The sequence below is a fragment of the Dasypus novemcinctus genome, chromosome 17 (genome assembly GCF_030445035.2).
Source record: "Dasypus novemcinctus isolate mDasNov1 chromosome 17, mDasNov1.1.hap2, whole genome shotgun sequence".
Classification (NCBI taxonomy): domain Eukaryota; kingdom Metazoa; phylum Chordata; class Mammalia; order Cingulata; family Dasypodidae; genus Dasypus; species Dasypus novemcinctus.
The window spans coordinates 26,853,023-26,875,790 of NC_080689.1; the positions used below are offsets into that span (position 1 = coordinate 26,853,023).

Genomic DNA, 22,768 nt, shown 5'->3' on the forward strand with positions numbered 1-22,768 from the left:
GTTTTGATACTAAGCCTTGGGGAGGGAGGGGCAAGAACAAAATCCATTTTTAACCTTTCTCCAAATGCATCTTGTATGTAAAGAATGTTCTACATAATAAATATACTCAAATGAGGTAACTGAGTTTGACCATTATTTTGGAAAAGAAAAAGGCCATTAACAATGATACTGACATCCTCACGACTCTTACACTAGGACATTTCAGGGTAGTTATCGTAAGTTGCCACATTATTATGAATTTAGGTTAACTAATTTGAATCTGAGATCTGATCCTTGATCAGATAACAGAGATACTTATGTGTAATTTGCAAGAGCATACTAGAGATAATGAAATAAGGTCATTGGTTTGAGTCTTTAATTTGCATAGTCTTAGGAGTTGTGTAATACAATATATACAACTACTTAAAATAATATCTCAATGCTTATCAGAATAACCTAAACATAAATTTAATTTGCAAATTTTATATAGCTACTTAATTAATATTGCAATGCTTATTAGAATTACCTAAACATAAAAGTTAAGTTTTCAAATAATATATATAATAAGTATAATAGCTTATACTTAGTAAATGATTACTGTGAGCTAGCACGATACCAAATGCCTAACATATATTAACTCATTTATTGCTTTCAAAAACCTAAAGATATAGGTACAGCTGAAGAAATGCAGGCATAGGAAGGTTAAGTCTCTTACCCCAGTTGACATTGCTAAGCAGCGGCTCCACAGGCCATGCTATTAATCGCTACACTTTCTAAATTTGTAATAGTAAGTACAATATACTAAGGAGTTTGTTCTATGAATAACTTAATACCTAGCTTTCCTAACATTTTCAGGAAGAGAATAGAAGCAGTCTGAGACTTTGGAAAGAGCCCAGGATTTTGAATGTCAAGACCTGAATGTGGGTTCCAACTAAAGCCAGTACAATCTTGGACAAAACTATTTTGAGCTTCAGTTTCTTCATCGATAAAATAGATCTAATAATAGCTGCCTTGTCTACCCCACAGACTGTCGCTCGAATCAGATGGCATCATAGGTGTAAAGGTGCTTTATAAATTGTAGAGTAATAAACAGAAATGAATTAGACATATAACCTTAAACAATATAAACAATAATTTTTCAATTAATAAAACAGCGAGTTCTCATTCCAATTTTTAAATATTCTATATCCTTAAACTATTTCTCTTATAGTTTATTTATAACTGAATTTTTCAAACGAGTAATTTCCACTCTTCCCCATAATCATTTGATATCTCATCCTGGATTTATTAAAACTTTTAATAATATCATTATGCAAATGTCTTTTACGCGCTTCTTCCCAAGGGCAAATTTTAACTTCTTGTCATGTTTTAATTTTATCTGCAATATTCAGATGACATGATCTGCTGATCTGGTTGTTCATGCATTTGTATTTTGCATATTTCATCTAGAAAATGGAGAAAAAAAGAGAAGTTGGCCAAATGAGATTCTCTTTCCAGGCAGAGAAGAATGAGAAAAAATTTGCATGATTGCGACCTCTTCTGTAGACAAAGGATGCTTGTTTTCAGGACTGGCAATTGGTGACAACCCATCTCTGAATTCCTGAGGCAACCTCAGGTTTACAATGAGATTCTGAAATTATTCCCAAGATGCAATTATTTCCAAATTTAATCAACCCCCAGAAAATAGCTCATTAAAAATAATCTTATAAAACAGCAGGCCCTTTCTCCAAAATTATCACACTTTCTTTAACTGGCTCTTTAGCCAAGTCTTGCAAAAACCCAAGCCACCTGTTCTGGGGGCGGGGTGTGCGGGGTGTGTGCTAGGGTTCCCAGGAGGTGACTGTTCTTGGCAGCCACCTCCACCCAGTCCTTCCTGGAATCTGTCATTGTCAGTTTCTGCTAAGATATGATTTTGTATTTGGTGGGTAAAGATAGGTAGGGAATTTTTTGACCTCCCTTTATATTTTTTCCATAGTCTCATTTATATTCTTTAAATGAGACGAAGTAAAGCTCCTAAAACAGTCATAGTACCAAGAAGGAGTTTGACAAAAGCAGTACTCCCTCCCCTCCCTGCAACCTGGAGGCCTTATTTCCCCAGGCTCTATCCTACTACCAGGGAAGTCGGGTGTGGCTCCCAGGCTTGGTTTGGGATTTACATTTTAGTTTCTTTTTTTTTTTTTAAAGATTTATTTGTTTCTTTCTCTCCCCTCCCCCCCACCCCGGTTGTCTGTTCTCTGTGTCTATTTGCTGCGTCTTCTTTGTCTGCTTCTGTTGTTGTCAGTGGCATGGGAATCTGTGTTTCTTTTTGTTGTGTAATCTTGTTGTGTCAGCTCTCCGTGTGTGTGGCACCATTCCTGGGCAGGCTGAACTTTCTTTCACACTGGGTGGCTCTCCTTGTGGGGTGCACTCCTTGTGCGTGGGGCTCCCCTATAATGGGGGATACCCCCGCGTGGCATGGCACTCCTTGCACGCATCAGCACTGCTCATGGGCCAGCTCCACACGGGTCAAGGAGGCCCAAGGTTTAAACCACAGACCTCCCATGTGCTAGGTGGACGCCGTAACCACTGGGCCAAGTCTGCCGCCTACATTTTAGTTTGCTTTGATGATTTGATCCATTGTTTGGGCCTTTTTCAGCAATCAAGCAGAATATTTTTGAACAAATATGTTGTTCTCAAAATTAAAATTTCACTGAATAGGATGCTATAGGGTAAAATTGATATGTAGGGGACTAATTTTCTAAAATCAGGAAATTCTCAAGAAAATATTGACCACAGAGATATACCTTTGAATATAATACCTTGGAATTGAGATGAAATCTTTTTCTGTTCAGTTTCTTTCCTGGTGAGTGTTAACTTAATAACTAAAACCAATGAATAAGGATCAATGAAAAAATATTTTAAGATCTTGAGAGTTGTGGGTTACCATTAAGCAGTGATGAGATAAGCTCTGGCTACTCAGAAAAACCTAAATTTCTGAAGCAGCATTTTATTGTATCGTTTTATTTTTTTAATGTCCCTCACTTCTATATGCTATGCAGGCTCCTTAACATTTTCCCACATTTCTCCAACCCCTCTGCAAGAGCTATTTAAAATACTATATAATGTAGAACAATTAATTGCAGATTTTTAAAATTTTTACATTAGAGTTCAATTAAAAAATATTTTAGAGGGATCGAGTTTAGTTATTTATTGCCAAGAAAGGGTTTGATGAAAACTACCATGGTTTTCCATCATTCATTTAAAAATGAAAAGGCAGTTTAGGTTTTTTTTGTTTTGTTTTGTTTTGTTTTCCCAAGAACAATCCCCAAATAAAGGGGGGCCTTTTCAATTAACTTAGCTTTAGGAAAAGCTTATTTTATTGTCGATATTTTCTTATTTTTGCTGGAGTCCAGAAAATCCAATTGGTTTTTGAGACTCACTGATCTGGAACAGGCATCTCCAAAGGGAAAAGCAGGTACCTAAGGGAGTGGTCAAGAAAGTCCTATGGAGGGAAGTGTCAGAACTTTTTGTTATCTGGGAAATAAAAAATGAAGCATTCTGCTAGTTAGCATGCAGGTTAACCCTGGCACCCTCACTCAGCCACATCTGGTACATACCTGAATGATAGTGAAGCAGGCTAGTTAATTAGGGAATCAACAGATGGCTCTGGAACCTGGACATCAATAACCCCCAAGATGGCTGCTGGAAGACCCCCACCCCCAAGATTCTGTTATTCAGAACAAAGACTTCTTCTGGAAGGCAGGAGAAGCCCCGGATATTCCCAAGGACTTTTTCATTGGGCTCTTATAAGGGACTGATGGGTGGGTTAATCAGGCAAAATAGCAAACAGCTGGAACTCCTCCCTTGCCATGAGCAAAGAGGTGGAATAAATAACTGTTCAAAAAGTCACACGAGAGGCCTGAATGAGCTCTCTTGCTCTCGCTCTCTTGCCTCTGGGCCCGGATGCTGGCTGCCTTCTCCCCCATTTGGGTCACTATGCAAGTAAACCTGGGGATTTTCAACCTGTAATGGGGAATTGTGGTCTGTAAATCAGCCCACTTTATCACTTTTCAACCCCTTCCTCTCTACCTGGGACCTCTTGTTAGAGGTTTGCAATAATTAACAAGCTGTAGCTCAGTTCCCCCTCATATGCATGGGGGAAAGGCTAACCCCCTCCCCCATAAGTCTATGTTTCTAAGTGCATGGCACTTCCCCACAGGTTAAACAAAGAAACCATGTAGAGACGAGGAGTAAAGGGAGATGGAGACCTTCACTATATGCATATCAGAGGGAGATGAAAACCTTCAGTACTTGAATATCAAAGGGAGATAAAGAAACACTTTACTCCCTACAGTTCAAAGAAACACCCACTTCTCCAGCATTCCAAGAAAACCAAACTCCCTAACCCACCAGCCTCTAGCCATACACGGAAAAATTTTCACCTCTAGGGCTTCCTATTGGCCCCTGCACGTCACTCAGACCCTCAACCCCCTCCCACTGACTATCATTTCCCCCCCTAGGAATGTTCTGTATAAAAATTCAAATCCCCCCCTTTCAGGAGTAGGCTGAAGTCTCTCTTCAGACACCTACCATCCTGGTAGGGGGGGTCTGAAGTCTGTTCTTGAAACCCCATCTGTTGGGAGACCTTCTCAATAAATTCTCTGCCTGTGGTCTTATCAGTCTCTGTGTTCCAGTGAGCGCCATTTTTCTCCAACACCCCAGATCTGTTATTTTCTCCAATTTCTTGTCCTCTCTACCTGAATAAATTACAGGCCTAACTCACCTGACATGCTCTTGAAATTCATTTCTGCAGCATAGTCAAAGAACCTAGATAAAATCCGGTAACAATGGGATTCTATGACATGAAAGGTTTGACAGTGGGGCTTGGATTCATTTTCTGGAAGACTGTTTCATTTAGGAAGAAACAATCTATCAAGAATAACTTATGCCTACTTTTGTAGGGGGTTATTTAAAATAGTCTAGAGTTTTTGTATTTTTGCATCTAGAATCACTTATCTACTTCTTTGTTGGTAGAGTCCATATTGGGAAAATTTAAAGGTGATGCTGTTAAGTCTTGTCTACCTCTTTCCAAAATAGGATTTTAGGTAATTATGTTTTTAACCAGATTGTGGTATTTTAGTCACTACTTTTATTGATATACCTGGATTTGATCAGGTGAGTGGCCGGTACTTTTTAAATTTTTAATTAGAGAAGTTGCAGATTTAAAGAAAAATCAAGCATAAAATACAACTGTGACGGTTAGGCTATTGTGTCAACTTGGCCAGGTAATTGTGTCCAATTGTTTGGTCAAGTAAGCACTGGGCTAACTATAATACAAGGGCATTTATGGACTTCAGTCACCATTGACTTTACTGCAGTGGTAAATCATAGATAGCTGATTACAATGACATCAATCAGGGAGATTGCCATCAGCAATGAGTGACGCCTTATCCAATCAGCTGAATGCCTTAAAAGGGGAAGTGATTCCAGCATTGAGTGAGAATTCCCCAGCTTGTCTTTGGACAACCAACATCTCCCAGAACTCATCAAGAAGCTCCACTGACCTTTCATTGGAGCCCCTGGTTGCAGCTTGCCTGCAGAACCTGGACTTATGCATCCCCACAGTCACATGAGAGACTGTTATAACATGCATACTATTGACAGATATCTTTTATTGATTCTGCTTCCCTAGAGAACCCTGACTAATACATCTTGGTACCAGAAGTGGGGTAATATCATGCATTGGTGTGGTACATTTGTTACAATTGATGGTAGTGCATTTTTATAATTATTAACAATAGTCCATGGTTTAACTTAGGATTCATTGTTTGTGTTGTACAATCTTACGGTGTTTTTTACAAATTTTATTTTAGTAACAAAAAGTCAACATAGGAGAGTGGATATGGCCCAAGCAGTTGAGTGCCTGCCTCTCACGTGGGAGGTTCAGGTTTGGTTCCCAGTGCCTCCTGAATAAACAAAAACAAAATAACAAGCAAAACAAAAAAACCAAAAAACTAACTCAGGAAGTTGACGTGGCTCAGTAGTTGAGTGCCAGCTTCCCATATACGAGGCCCTGGGTTAATTCCCTGGCCCCCAGTACCTAAAAAAAACAAAACAAAAAAACCTAAAATTTCCCCTTTTAAGCACATTCAAATATATAATTCAGTGCTCTTAATTACATTCACAATGTTATGCTACCATCACCACCATCCATTACCAAAACTTTTCTATCATCCCAAAGAGAAACTCTGTTAAGACTTAATTCACTATTCCTTACCACCACCCCTTCTCCTGGTAACTTATATTCTAGATTTTGACTATGAGTTTCTTTTTGTAATTATTGCATATCAATGAGATCATACAATATCTATCATTTTGTGTCTGGCTTATTTCACTCAATATAATGACTTCAAGTTTCATCCATGTCATTTAATTATCTTTCATTGGTTGATGGACACTTGGGTTGCTTCCATCATCTGGCAATTGTGAATAATGCTGCTATAACATTGGTGTGCAAATATGTTTGAGTCTCTGCTTTCATTGCTTTGTAGTATATACCTAGAAGTGGGATTGCCAGGTCATATGGTAATTTTATAGCGAACTTTCTGAAGAACTGCCAAACTGTCTTTCACAGTGGTTGTACCATTTTACTTTCCCATTGTTTTACTTTCCCCAATGAATGTTCCTATTTCTCAACATCCTCTCAAACACTTGTTTTCCATTTTTTTAGTTGTAGCCTTTCATGTGCTTTTTGGCCATTTGTATATCTTCTTTAGAGAAATGGTTATTCAAATCTTTTGGCCATTTTTATTTATTTTTTTAATAATAATTGGTACTGGGGAGTGAACCCAGGACCTTATACATGCAAAGCAAATGCTAAACCACTAGGCTATACCCACTTTACATTTTGGCCACCATTTATTTATTTATTTATTTATTTATTTATTTATTTATTTATTTATTTATTTATTTTTAAAGATTTATTTTTAAATTTTTATTTTTTTCTTTCCCCACACCCCCCCCCCATTGTCTGCCTTCTTGTGTCCCTTCATTGTGTGTTCTTCTGTATCCTCTTGCATTTTTTGTGGTGCTGGAATTCTGTGTCTCTTTTTTGTTGTGCCATCTTGCTGTGTCAGCTCTCTGTGTGTGTGGTGCCACTTCTGGGTGGACTGTACTTTTTGTTTGGGGCGGCTCTCCTTGCAGGGCACACTCCGTGTGCGTGGGACTCCCCTATGTGGGGGACACCCATGCGTGGCATGGCACTCCTTGCGTGTGGCAGCACTGTGAGTGGGCCAGCTCACCACAGGGTTGGCCATTTTTTAATAGGGTTGTTTGTATTTTCTTGTTAGTTTAGTAAGATTTCTATATGTATTCTGGATTTTAAACCCTTTTCATATATGTGGTTTCCAAAATGTGTAGGTTGTCATTTTACTTTCATGATAAAGCAAGTACTTAAAAACATTTTTAAAAAATTTATTATCTTCTTTTTTTAAAGATACATAGATTACACAAAATATTACATTGAAAAATATAAGAGAGAGAAGTGGATGTGGCTCAAGTGATAAGGCCTTCACCTACCATATGGGAGGACCCGGTTCAATTCCTGGGGCCTCCTGGTGAAAAAGAAGAAGAGAAAGCATGCCTGTGCAGTGAGCTAGTGCCTGCATGGGGAGCCAAGTGCCTGCACAGTGAGCCAAGGGCCTGCACAGTGAGCTGAGTGCCCACGAGAGTGCCCGCGTGATGAGCCAGTGCCCACGTGAGTGCTTGCGTAATGAGCTGAGTGCCCGCGTGAGTGCCTGTGTGGCAAGCCAAGTGCCTGTGCAGTGAGCCACTGCCCATGCAAGTGAATCACGCAGCAAGATGATGATGCAACAAAAGAGAGATGAAAGGGAGAGTCAAGGTGAAGCGCAGTAGAGACCAGGAACTGAGGTGGTGTAATTGACAGGGAACCTCTCTCCACATCAGAGTTCTCCAGGATCAAATCCTGGTGAATCCTAGAGGAGAAAGATGAGAAGAAAAGACAAAAAGAGAAACAGATACAGAAAATCACTCAGCAAATGAACACAGACAACAAAAACAGCAGGGCAGGGGTAGGGGGAAATAAATAAATCTTCAAAAAAAAAAATATATATATATATAAGAGGTTCCCATATACCCCATTTCTCACATCCCCCACTCCTCCCAGATCAACAATTTCTTTCATTTCAATTTGGTACATTCATTGCATTTGATGAATACATTTTGGAGCACTGCTACACAGCATGGATTATAGTTTACATTGTAGTTTATACTCTTTCCCAGTCCATTTAATGGATTATAGCAGAATATATAACATCCTGCATCTGTCCCTGCAATATCATTCAGGACAACTCCAAGTCCCAAAAGTGCCCCCATATCACACCTCAGGTACTTATTGTCTGTTTTGTTTTGTTTTTTAAATTTTTTAAAATTTACTTCTCTCCCAGGTACTTGTTTTAACAATCCTTTCTTGAACCAGTCTATGGCTATTGAGTTTGTATTTAAACAATGTAGATACAATCCAATGTAGCCTTATTCTCACATTTAAGGAAATATAGGAGATAGTGTCTAAGAAAGGCAATTATTAAACTAATTCCTATAGCACAAATCAGGCAAATCAAGGTCTCAGGAAATGGATGTGGACCAAGTGATAGGGCCTCTGCCTACCATATGGGAGGACTTGGGTCCAATCCTGGCACTTCCTGGTACAAAAAAGAAGAGAAAGCGTGCCTGTGCAGTGAGCCAAATCCTCGGGCAGTGAACCGAGTGCCCATGCGGTGAGCTGAGTGCCCACATGGTGAGCTGAATGCCCACGCAAGTGCCTGCATGGCAAGTCGAGTGCTTGAGCAGTGAGCCAGTACCTGCATTGCGAGCCAAGTGCCCATGCAGCAAGCTGAGAGTGCCTGAGCAGTGAGCTAGTGCCCGCGTAAGTGAGTCATGCAGCAAGATGAGGATGCAACAAAAGAGAGATGAAGGGAAGAGTCAAGATGAAGTACAGCAGAAACCAGGAACTGAGGTGGCACAGGGGACAGGGAACCTCTCCACATCAGAGGTCCCGAGGATCAAATCCCAGTGAATCCTATAGGAGGAAAATTGGGAAGAGAAGACAAAAAGAGAAGTAGATACAGAAGATCATGCAGCAAATTGACATAGACAGCAAAAACAGTCGGGTGGGGGAGGGGGAGGCCAAGAAAAAGAAAGGACAATTAAAATAAAAAGGTCTCAGAAATCCACCTTGAAATTAGTCAAAAGAGGCATAGGCAGGAAGAGGTTGTGGCTCAACTGATAGAGCATCCCCCTACCATATAGGAGGACCAGGATTCGGTACCCAGGGCCTCCTGACCCATGTGGTGTGCTGGCCCATGTGCAGTGTTGCTGTGTGCAAGGAGTGTCGTGCCGTGCAGGGGTATCCCCTGCGTAGGGGTGCCCCATATGCAAGGAGAGCTGACCTGCATGATAAAAGCGCAGCCTGCCCAGGAGTGGCGCCACACACACGGAGAGCTGAGGCAGCAAGACGACACAACAAAAAAAAAGCAACAGTTTCCTGGTGCCACATGACAAGAATGCAAGTGGACACAGAAGAGCACACAGTGAATGGGAACAGACAGCAGACAATGGGGGGAAAGTGGAAGAGAAATAAATAAAATAAATCTTAAAAAAAAAAAAAAAGAGGCATAGGCCTGTCTACATTGATGCAAGTGGGCTTTCATCTTCAGGCTACAGATGAATTGTTGTTTATTAAGCCTGGAAGGGCAACAGAAAATTTTGGCTCTTGATTTTATCTTTTTCTATAAGATTGATTATTTTTAAGCAAAAATTACAGAGAACTGTATGATCAGTTGTCCACTTTAGAGCTCTGAGAGAATTGTAGTCACCTAATCCAGCCCTCCCTCCTGTTATAGGTGAAGAAACCAAGGCCTGAGCTATGAGGACTGTGGCCAACTTGCAGGTCTTTTCACTCCCCGTCCAATGCTCCTTCCATTTAGCTATGAAAGGACATGAATAAACAAATTCAAAAGAAAATATGCAGAAGGTGAGATACGTATGAAATGTTAATTATGGAGGAAAAGCAAATTAAAGTCATAGCATACCATCTTTCAGCTATCAAATTGTCGAAGAATACAAAATTATAACAAGTCTTTTATGTGAGACTTTTGGGAAATGGCCACTCAAGTACTGAGCTGACAGATGCAGGAAATTTCACAAATAAAGACCTATTCTTTGGACGTAAGGGGAAAGAAGTCTATCGTGATGCTTTTCCAGTTATGCACACCTTAAGAGGATGTGGTCTTTGGCTTCTTTCCTGAGAATGGGTTTTCGTGAGGGTAAAGGAAGGAAGAAAAATGACCATAGGTTCTTGGTGTTGAATGTGTGTGGGTGTGATTGTGTGCCTAAGTTCAGGAGACAGAGGCAAATGGCCTTTTTCATAGTTTCGCTGATGGCTGGCCCTGATCATTTAAGTTCTTTATGGGATAGGTTTAGGGTGTTAGAGTCACTCGGAAAAATTCTCAGGAAAAAAGTTGATCTCTTTTTCATTGTCCAAAGTAGGCATTTTGTTTTGGGATTTATCTGGTGAGCATTCCTTCATTTGCTTTTTTTTTTTTTTTAATTGAATTTAGAGAGAAGTTCAATTTCTTAGAGCTAGTCACTTGAAACTGGTGAAGAATGTTGGGGACATCACTTTCAAATTTCCCTTCTTATATAAGACCCACAAAGGGAAGGTTCTTGTAGGCTCAAGACAATGCATTAAATGCTGGTACCTTTCTCCATGTATCCCGATGGGCAAAAGTGGGAAAGGCAATTTTTCCCTCTTTCTCCCTGTTATTGATTTCCAGCTTCTTTCCATTGTGGTTGGGGAATATACATTGTATGATTTCAATATTTTAAAATTTATTGAGATTTGTTTTGTGACTCAACATTTGTTCTATTCTGGAGAATGATCCATGTGCACTCGAGAAGAATGTGTATTAATTTTGTTGTGCCCAATGTTTTGTACATGTCTGTTAGGTCTAGTTGGTTTAGTGTATCATTCAAGTCCTGTACATCCTTATTAAGCTTCTGACTAGATGTTGTCTCTGCTTTAGAGAGTGGTGTGTTAAAGTCTCCTACTATTAATGTGGACCATCAATTTCTCCTTTCAAAGCTGTCTGTATTTGATTCATATATCTTGGGGCTCTGCTGTTAGGAGCATAAATATTTATTATTGTTATATCTTCCTGTTAGACTGTCCCCTTTATCAGTATGTAATGACCATCTTTGTCCCTGTTTTTGACATAGTCTATTTTATCTGATATCAGTATAGCCACCCCAGCTCTGTTTTGGTTACTACTAGCATGGTATATTTTTTTCTATCTTTTTTTTTTTTTTAACCATCTACCTATTTGTATCTTTAACTTTAAAGTGAGTCTCTTGCAGACAGCATATAGTTAGATCGTGCTTTTTTATCCATTCTGCCTATCTCTGACTTTTGACTGAAGGGCTTAATCCATTTACATGTAAAGTCACTACTGATCATACAGGACTTTCTTCTGATATTTTGCTATTTAGCATTTTAAGTCACACCTTTATTGTCCCTCACTTCTGTTAAAGCCTACTTTTATATTTATCTGCTTTCTTGTGTTGTATCATACTGAGTGCCTCCTCATTTCTATCTGGATATATTTTTCATCTGTTTTCCTTGTGGTTACTATAGGGTTAAAATTTAATCTCCCAAATATATAACAATTATATTTGGTGTGAAACCAACTTATCACCAATAGCATGCCTATATACTTTTTCTTTACCCTTCTGCCCCCTCACCATTTTTTCATTCTCATTGCCACTTACATCTTTCTACATTGTGTCCAAAACCCCAGATTTATCTTACTCTTTATGCATTTGTATTTTAGCACCAGTAGGAAGTAGGAAGTGGAGTTACATTCCGAGGAATATAATATAGCTATACTGGAATTTATAGTTACCCAAATGGTTACCTTTACTGCAGGTTTTTATTTCTTTATGCTGCTTTGAGCCACTGTCAAGTGTCCTTTCACTTTGTTCTGAAGAACTCCTTTTAGCATTGCTTGAAGGGCAGGTCTAGTGGTGATGAACTCCCTCAGGTTTTGTTTATCTGAGAATTCCTTACTCTCTCCCTCATTTTTTTCCCCCAGCACTTTATTTTATTTTTTATTTTATTTCTCTCCCCTTCCACCCACCTCAGTTGTCTGTTCTCAGTGTCTATTTTGCTGCGTGTTCTTCTTTGTCCGCATCTGTTGTTGTCAGCAGCACAGAAATCTGTGTTTCTTTTTGTTGTGTCATCTTGTTGCGTCAGCTCTCCGTGTGTGCGGTGCCATTCTTGGGCAGGCTGCACTTTCTTTCGCACTGGGCGGTCTCCTTATGGGGTGCACTCCTTGCTCCAGTTCCACACTGGTCAAGGAGGCCCGGGATTTGAACCATGGACCTTCCATGTAGTAGATGGATGCCCTAACCACTGGGCCAAGTCTGCTTCCCCCCCAGCACTTTAAGTATTTCAACCCACTGCCTTCCTGCCTCCATGATTTCTGATGAGAAATCTGTACTCAATCTTATTGGGATTCCCTTGTATGTAACACACTGTGCATCCCTGAGGAAGCCTTGTATCTTTCAATGTCTCCTGTCTCTGCCCGTGTCTGGGGAGGATTGAAACAATGGCTGCTACTGCCTTTGTCTGACCTGGGTTGAAACAACAGTTGCCCTCAGAGTTGGGACCCAGCGATCTGAATTCGTTAATCAAATGCCATGATTAGTGACTGGCCATGCAGTCACTAATCCACTTGGGGAAGAGGATTTTTATGTCCCTTTCTGTGAGCAGCCACTAACCAGGGACTGGATCTCACCATGGCCTACCGCAAGCGTGTGTGATGGGTGCCAGCTGCTGCTCAGAGAGAGCAATTTACAGTTTTTTACCATAATTTATCAGCCTCTTTCTCCGCCCTTCCCTTTATGTTGTACAGTGTTCTTCTGGAATCTGGAATTTCAAAATAGTTGTTTCAGAGAGTTGCTGCATGTTTAATAGTTGTTTTGGAAGGACTGAGTCCTGGAGTTCCCTATTCCACCATCTTCCCTAGAGGTGCAATATTTCTTATTGTTCTTTAAGTACATTAAGTTCCTGCCTCTAAGCTTTTCCACTAGCTGTTCTTCTGCCTGGAATATTCTTCACCTAAATAACTACAAAAGTACTCCCTCATTCGGGTTTCTATTCAGATGTCACTTTATCAGAAAGGCCTTTCCTGACTGCCCTGTCTAAAAGTCGCCCCCATTTCTGTCATTCTTTTCCATCTGTTTTTCTTCATTACACTTGAAATTTTAAAAAATATTTGTTTCCTATAAATTAGACTGTAAGCGTCAATAGACTGTAAGCTTCATGAGGGCAGGGGATTTGAATATCTTGTTCATGCTATATCCTTAGTTCTTAGATAATTTTAGCTCATAGCAAGTGCTCAAGAAGTATTTGTTGGATGAATAATGATAATGTAAACTCTGCTTACTGTTTTTGAGTTTTTAAAAGCAATCTATAGAGATGCATGGAACCAATTCTAATCACAGAGCACAATATAAATGTTATCAATCTTAATAATGCAAATTTTAAAAAAGATTTATTTATTTTTATTTATTTCTCTCCCCTTTCCCCCTGCCCCAGTTGTCTGCTCTCTGTGTCCATTCACTGTGTGTTCTTCTGTGTCCACTTCTATCCTTATCAGCGGCACTGGGAATCTGTGTTTTTTTGTTGTGTCATCTTGTTGTATCAGCTCTCCATGTGTGCAGCGCCATTCTTGGGCAGGCTGCACTTTCTTTCACGCTGGGTAGCTCTCCTTACAGAGCACACTCCTTGAGTGTGGGGCTCCCCTACACGGGGGACACCCCTGCGTGGCACGGCACTCCTTGCGTGCATCAGCACTGCGCATGGGCCAGCTCCACATGGCTCAAGGAGGCCCGGGGTTTGAACCGCGGACCTCCCCTGTGGTAGGTGGACACCCCATCCATTGGGCCAAGTCCACTTTCCTTAATAATGCAAATTATAGCAGACTTAAGTTAGCAAGTTGAAAGAAGAGAGAAGAGGTGATGGGGCAGGCATGCGCAAAAAATATCTCCCAACTTATTAAGTGAGCATAATAGATTGATTAAAAAAATTAAGGTGTATGTATATTATTTAGAGGTATAAAGGTATCCAACAGAAGAACTAAGTCATGCTATATCTATTTGGAGGGGGAAGGAAGGTTAGGAGTGGAAGAAGTGTTTAACATGAACAATTTAATGTTAGATCATGAATATTAAATATTATTGTTACTTTATAAGTATACTCAACAAAAGCATGAATAATATTGAATGTTGTTGTTGTTAAAGCATTATGGCATCTTTCTCCAAAGATGGTCCCCAAAGCAGCATACCTCCTGCTAGTCATGCTCTGCCAGACCTGAGTCTGGGCTGGCCTTGGGACTAAATTTACTTATATATTTAAAGATTTATTTTATTTATTCTCCTTTCCCTCGTTTGTACTTGCTCTCTGCTCTCTGTGTCCATTTGCTGTGTGCTCTCTGTGTCAGCTTGTCTTTAGGAGGCACCAGGAACCAAACTTGGGACCTCCCACGTAGTAGAGAGGTACTCAAATCACTTGACCCACCTCAGCTCCCTGCTTTTGTTGTCTCTCATTGTCTTTCCTGTGTCTCCTCATTGTGTCACCTTGTTGCCTTAGCTCGCCACGCCTTCCCATTGCGCCAGCTTGCTATCTTGCTTCTCTTCTCCAGGAGGCACAGGGAAGTGAACCTCAGACCTCCCATATGGTAGGCAGGAGCTCAATTGCTTGAGTCACATCTGCTTCCCCCTGGGACTAACTTTAACCAATAGAATATGGCAGAGTGACACTTTACCCATTCTGCGCCCTGACTTTAAGAAGGCTTGGTAACTTCTGCTTTTGTGCTTTTTGGAGTCCTGAGAAAACCTGTAAGAAGTCCAGCTACCCTGCTGGAGGGTCTCTCTACCAAGTGAAGAGATCGTAAGGAGAGAAAGGCCCTGAGATTACACAGGTAGAGAGAGAGAGACCCAGGTGTCCCAGCACCCCAGCTAAGCTCAGCCTTCTGGCCATCCCTGCCAAGATACCAGAAAAGTGAGTGAAGCCATCTTGGATGTTTCAGTCCCACCACTCTAACTGCAGTTGCATGAGAGTTCCAGATGAGAATGGCAGAAATAATCATCCAGCTGAACTCCAGCTAGACTGCAGAAGTGTGATAGATAATAAAATGGTTGTTGTTTTAAACCACTGAGAGTTGGGGCGGTCTGTTATGCAGCAAAAGATAACTGAAACAGGCATACTCAACCTTCTCTCAGACACCCATTTCCTGCTCAAGTTCCAGGATATCAGTCCCAAAATTCCAAGAATGGAAGAGAGCAGAGGAGTGAGGAGCTGAGATAGGAAAGAGAGAGAAGACAGCAACATGTGCCGTTGCTACATGGGATGAAGTGGAAGAGGAAAGTCCCCCTGTGGTAAGGCAGTCAAAGGACTTTTACACCCACGAATGTCAAGATTCAAATTTGAATCTTTTCGTATCACTGCCATAATTATCCTGGCTCTTCTCATTTTCTTCCAATCATTAGTAAAAACTACTACATGCAGATTGCTTTATATGAGTAGAGTTTTTATGAACATTAAGGAATTGAACTCATGACAGGATAGATAACTTCCTAGGGAAAATTCAGAACTCTAAGAATAAGGCTTATTCACGATCAATTCCCTCCTTCCCTGTAGGTGGTATTTACTTGGGCTTGGCTTGGTGATTTGCTTAGGAAAACAGACCATATGCAGACAAGATCTGCACCACTCCTGAACAGAAGATTCTACAGGCACTGCGTTTCCCCCAGGCCTTCTGTTCCAGTGCCCTCTGCCACAAGAAGGGCATGTTTCTGTAGGAGCTGCCCCTTTAATCTGGATGCCTGAATAAGAAGACACACACACCACAGCCTAGAGCAGGGAATCAGCAGCCAACCACAGCCAGTGGCCTGGAATACGAGCAGGGAACAAACACTTGTTATTGCAGGCTACTAAAATTTAGAGGTTGTTATGCAGCATAATCTAGTGAAAGTCAGCTAATGCAAAGTCCAAACTCTAAATTCTTGCAGAGGGAAGCAAAAGGAAACTGGTAACTTAGAAAGGGACGCAAGTCTGACAAAGTCAGACATATTACCTGATAGTAAAAGGTAATGGAGCTCTGCCTGTAAAATGAGAGAAAATTATTCTGAACTCTCAAATATGTAACTGATGAAACTATGAAGATATATATACTCGTATATGCAAGGACTTAGAAAGTTTACCATTTATGTACTCCTTATGAAACAAAAAAGGAAAAATATCCTATTTTATTTTTATCCAATAAAAATAAAAATAACACAAATATTCTTTACTGTTAGTGAGGACATAAGGATATAGGAGATGGTATATGGACATATGATGGTGGGAGTGTAAGTTCATTCAATGTTTCTGAAGAATTTAGTAAAACATATCAAAAACCTTAATCATGTTCCCACCTTTTGATATAGCAATTTCATTTAGAGCAAGTTATTTGAGGAAAATTAACATCAGCATGGGCAAAGATTTAGCTACTAAGATGTGGCATGCAGCATTAAAAATGAGTGATCATTTTAATAGCCTAGTGTACATGCCAAGCAGGCATTAACTATGATGTTGTAAGTTTTAAAAAATTATCATTTTAAAATAAATTATTCATGAACCTGTTACAGAATTCAAAAAGATACAAAGAGCCATTCAGTAAAAAATAAGCTTTTCTCTCCCCACTATTCTCTAGCCCCCGAGTTCTCTCCCTGAAGGCTTCTGATAACCAGTTTTCCTTCAATCCTTTCAGAGATGAAAATCTTTCCCTATATACATGTGTTTGTGTGCGTGTATACACGCTAACACACATATAAATATTATGTATATAATTTAGTGTATACGGTAGCATACTATCCACACAACTCTATCCTTTGCTTTTTACAGTTAATTCTTGCAGATTGTCTAATGAGTACATGGAGAGCTACCCCATTCTTTTAAACACTACAGAGTATCCCAGTGATGGATGTCCCTTATTTAACCATTTTGAGAAAAGTCACATTTGGAGATTTGGAGAACATTCCATAACAGATAGATGTTTGTGATTTATGAAGTGAAAAAATAAGGCAGCAAAATGTTCTCGCAGTCCGCGAGGCTATTTCAAATGTGTAGTGCACCCATATGCATATTCATGCAAAAGCCTGGCATTTGCCTTTATAAATTCTTGGGATGGCACATCCACTGTGTCCTTTTTCCGAGTGAGTTGGCCTCTGTATCCATGGAAATGGCCCTGGTTCATGATGTAAAGAATATTGGGGAGATAGTGCAGCCAAAGATAAGGAACAGCGTTAAGTTGTTCTCTGAGTACTTGGTGATCTTCACACCCGTTTCCATCCCCACTTTTGATACCGACCAGCCCTGCAGGAGTAGCATCCAGTCCCAGACTTCCCTGATACCTGAAATCACTTCACCAACTCCTTTTTTGGTGGCCAACAATTGGAGTTAGACTATATCAGAGACTTGGACTAATCAATAACAGTGACTAGAGCCATTTCAGTCCTGCATAAACTAAACTTGGTTTAAAATCCCAAGAGGAAAAGTAGTGGGAGCCCCCGAGTTCAGGGCCTAGAGATCAGTCTGCCTTGCCCCATGTGGGTTTTCTCTTTTGGCCCCACTCTTACCGGAAGCAATGACAAAAAGAGGGGAGACTGGTTAGATCGCGATAGTTTGGAAAGCCTATCATAGTTAAAATCTTATCTCTACTATCCACAGATGGTGTCCCTACTGAAACAACCATCTTTTTTAATTTTTAAAAATATGCTTTTGGAATGATTCTAGAATTAAAGTTGCAAAAAATAAAAATAAAAAAGATGCTGAGAGTTCCTGAATACTCCTCACTCAGCTTCCCCTAATAATGCTAATATCATACATAAAAATGATACATTTGTTAAAACTAAGAAACCAACATTGGTACATTACTACTAACTAAATTTGGATTTCACCAGTTTTCCCACAGAAGTTTTTTTTCTGCTCCAGGATCCAACTTAGGATCCCACATTTCATTTATTTATTATTTTTTTATTTTTCTCCCCTCCCTGCCCTTCCCCCCCCCCCCCCCCCCCCCCCCCCCCGTTGTCTGCTCTCTGTGTCCATTCACTGTGTGTTCTGTGTCCGCTTGTATTTTTGTCAGCGGCACCGGCAATCTGTGTCTCTTTTTGTTGCATCATCTTGCTGTATCAGCTCTCCGTGTGTGCAGTGCCACCCTGGGCAGACTGCGCTTTTTTCGCGCTGGGCAGCTCTCCTTACGGGGTGCACTCCTTGCGTGTGGGGCTCCCCCTACATGGGCAACACCCCTGTGTGGCACAGCATTCCTTGCCTGCATCAGCGCTGCGTGTGGGCCAGCTCATCACACGGGTCAGGAGGCTCTGGGTTTGAACCTTGGACCTCCCATGTGGTAGGCGGACACCCTATCCATTGGGCCAAATCCGCTTCCCCCACATTGCATTTAGTTGTCATTTCTCCTTGTCCTCTGAAATGTAAGTTTCTTAGTCACTCTTTGTCTTTCATGACCTTGACAGCTTTGAGTACTTTGTAGACTATCTCTCATTCTGGGTTTGTCTTTTTTTCTCTCTTTCACTATTACACTGGGGTTATGGGTTTGGGGAAGATTACTGTGGTGGTGAAGTGTCTTCATTATGCTAGACTGGAGTACATGATATCGATATGGCTTATCACTGGTGACGTTAACCTTGATCATTTGCTTATGGTGGGTTCTTCCAGGTTTCTTCACTATAAAGTTAGGTTTTTTTCTCCTTTCCATATTCTATTCTTTGGAAGTGAGTCACTAAGTCCATCCCACACGCAAAGGGGGAAGAGAACCGAACTCTGCCTTTGGTGGGTGGGGGGGAGGAGTATGTACATATATTATTTGGAATTTTTTAAGGAGGTTTTGGCAGTTTGAGATTATTTATGAATCCCAAAAAGAGGAAGATTATGTTTGTAAACTAATCTATTTTGGGTGTGACACCCTTTGATTAAATTGGATCCAGCTGAGGGCCCTCAGTTAAATTACCTGTTAAGATTAGGGCTTTGAGGAAGCAGATGTGGTTCAAGTGATTGGGCTCCCATCTCCCATATGGGAGGCCCCAGTTTGATTCCCAGGGCCTCCTGGTGAAGGCGAGCTGGCCTGCACTGTAGAGAGCTAGCAGCCCATGCCCTCCGAGAGCTGGTGCAGCAAGAAGATGCAACAAAGGGAGATGCGGAGGAGAGAGAGTGAGAGACGCAGCAGACCAAGGAGCTGAGGTGGCTCAAGAGACTGAGTGCTTCTCCCTCATGTCAGAGGTCCCAGGATTGGTTTCTGGTGCTGCCTAAAGAGAAAGACGATAAGAAAGGACAAGCAGACATGGAAAGCACACACAGTGAATAGACACAGAGAACAGAGAGCGAGCGCAAAACAACAACAACAAGGTGGGGTGGGGAAAAGATTAGGGCTTTGATTTGACCACATCAGTAAGGCCTGACTCAGGTTAGGTCCCCGCCCCCCTCGGTGGGCCTCTGTAAATGGACCATCACTCAAGAAGACCCACGGGGAAAAAAAGAGAACTTTGCCATGTGACAGAAAGGAGAAGGCTCTAAGAGCTAAGACCCCGAGGAGAAATGAGCCATTTGCCTGATAGTTTGTAGAGAACAGAGCAGCTGGGCAGCGGAGCAGGCCTGGAAAGAAAGCAGCTCTATGCCAGGGAGTGATATAGGAAGCCCAGAGGGAAAGGAGGGACCAGGCAGAGATCAGCAGCTATCTCGCTTCAACCCGGGGCAAGTGACGTTGGTGAGAAAGCAATCTGAGTGGACTCTTTATGGCCTTGTAACTGCAAGCTTTTACCCCAAATAAATACCCTTTATAAAAGCCAACAGATGTCTGAAACTTTGTATCAGCACCCCTTTGGCTGACTAATACAGAGGGTATGTCCTGTCTCCCCTCATTTATTTATTTATTCAATCACCTTTTTATGCACAAGCATCCTTTTAATTAAAATCAAATCTTGCCTAAGTTAAATGGGTTGGGCTGTTACTTATGCTTTAATAAAGTTGACCATCCCAGGTACCAGGGGATAGAGATCTCCCTGGAGCTAAGAGCAGAGGCTCTAACAAAAGGCAGTTTAATTCTAGTTCTGCTACATATTAGTTATATATCTAGGGCAAGTTTCTCTCTAAGCCTCAGTTTCCCCTTTTGAAAAATGAGGATATTAAGTACTAACAATACTCTTATATAGGGGCATAAATATTCAACGAAGTAATTCACTTTAAATACATAGCATAGGGTCTAGCACAGTCAGTGCTTAATAAATACATTTTTTTTATTACTTACAATTTAATTTTAGTAAATTTAAAAGTATATGTAGTACATATACATATGTACATAGAGATGTAGAAAGAGAGAGAAAACCAGTACTTAGTGGTACCTTTGATGGTTTGTATTTTATTCTTTATTTATACATTTTATGTTTTCTTTAGTTAACTTTTATCATTTTTCTAGTAAGAGAATAAATAATAAAACTTACTCCCCAGATTAATAATACCTGGCACTGGTGGAAGTGGGAAAAAATGAACACTGTCTGATACAACTAAGTTCTTTCTGAAGAAAATTTTGGTAAAATATATGAAGTTTTATAGACCATCTGATTCAGAAATTCAATTTCTAGCTATCTATTCAGATGAAAAGATTGTATAAATGCACAAAGATTTATCCATACATATGAATAGTGCTTCAATTATAAAAGCAACGGATGCCTACATATGAATTATGAACCTGTGCAGCCAATAGGATATTGTAGAAGAGCATTTAATGAGATTTTTTAAATGTCTGTACCTGACAAAGGTTGGTTACAAAAATTATGTCTAGTAAAATTTTGTTTTTGTAAAAGCAAAATACACACACATGCATACAAAGAAAAAGGTAGAAAAAGACTCATCTAAATGGAAAGAGCTATTATCTTCGGGTAATGGGATCATGAGTGATTTACTATTTTCTTTGGCTTTATCTATATTTTCCAGATGGCCTACAAGAAACCTAAATTATTTTTTTAAGTAGAAAAAGCCAGCCAATACAATTTTAAACATGTGCATCATAGAGAATTTGCAAAATACACAGTTATATAGAAGAAAAATCACTCACAATCCTACCACTAAGGGTTAACCATTGCTAACAATTTGTTGTATTTTCCTGCAGTTTTCTCCAATCTTTTTTTCACTGAACATTTTATCATGAGCATCTTCCCAAGTCTTGGAGACTTTAAACAACGACATCCTGGTCCTGTGGATGTGAACCCATTTGTAACTAGGACCTTTGAAGACGTTTTTAGTTAAGGTGTGCCCAAACTGAATGAGGGCGGGTCTTAATCCAACCTGACTGAAGTCCTTACAAGCAAAGGAAATTGGATACTGAGGAGCCATGGGGAGCAGCCAGAAGCTGGAAGTCAATGGAACCCAGAAGAGAAGGGAGAAAAAGCCACCATGTACATTGCCATATGATGGAAAAGCTGAGAACCACAGATCACAGGCGGTCAGCTCCAATATGCCATTCCTCCCAGATACTTTGGGAGGAAAGCATTACCTTACTGATGCCTCAGTTCTGGAATTCTCCTAAACTCAAAACTGTGAGCCCATAAATTCCCATTGTTTAAGCCAACCTATTTTACAGTGTTTGTTTTAGCAGCCAGGAAACTAACACACCTCAAAAAAGAGGCAATAGACATGTATCTAAATATATGTGTAAATTAGTGGAATAAAAAATGAATTGAAATTGTGAAATAGTCATAAATTCTGCAATGTCATAATTTGCCTCCATAATACACCAATGATTTATATTTCAACTTATGATAGTGGCTTTATATTTACAGCATTGATTTAAAATATTTCTTTCCTTTTTAATTCATAAGACTTGGAGATTTCTATAATTATGTAATGCTTCTATTTAGTTTTGATCCTGTCAAATTCTCTAAAATATTCAACTACATTGGTCATTATTACTCCTGTTAAGGGGTTAGAATATCTGGAAATTTTTTAAAAAACATGGTATAAGTTTGTGTAAGATAAGGTCGTCAGCAAACTGAGATAAAATCCAAACTACCATAAACAATGTTCTGGGATTTTGCGTTCTGAGAGAGTGCCGGCAAATCTCCTGGCAATGTTGCTAGATGGAGCCTTCTTGGGATCTGGGCCAAGGATTTACTTTAATCCTTCGGAATTGTGCAATTTGAAAACTGAAGTTTCAGTTTCACTTGCATTTAATACTCTTCTGTCAGCTATGCACATTCCTTTTTGCTGATTTTACTGACCAACGGGCATGTTGTGTACTTATTGGACGAGAATGATAGTCTTCCTATCCAGAGTGGCACCCAGCTTATCTATTTATGGCATGCCTTCATCTATGACAACAAGTTTAAAGTGCTTACTAAGGTGAAACAAAACAGCAAAACAGCAACAACAAAACGAAAACCAAAACCAAGGCCAATGGTGAACATAAAACATCTTATATCTCATATATCTTTTGGTTGCTTAAAAAATAAAAACTGGGCTCTTTCTCGCAAAGCAACTGTACCCCCGGGATTTTGCTTTTATCACCATGGAGCTGGCTCTCTGTAGCTGTCTTGGATGGAGAATGGAGACCAACAGAAGATGAGGAGGGTGGAAGCATGTAGGACTAGCTTCTTCCTTGTGAAGTGGAGGGAGCACTGT

At 40.2% G+C, this 22,768-nt stretch overlaps 1 protein-coding gene across 1 annotated transcript in view; it reads right to left on the reverse strand.

Moving 5' to 3' along the window:
* Nucleotides 1-1,242: 1,242 nt before the first annotated feature.
* CDKL4 (cyclin dependent kinase like 4) overlaps nt 1,243-22,768 on the reverse strand; it is a 124,026-nt gene continuing 102,500 nt past the window's right edge. The window contains exon 11 of the mRNA XM_071208783.1: nt 1,243-1,424. Coding sequence (XP_071064884.1) covers nt 1,341-1,424 — 84 coding nt within the window. The 3' untranslated portion in view covers nt 1,243-1,340. The remainder of the gene's footprint in view (nt 1,425-22,768) is intronic.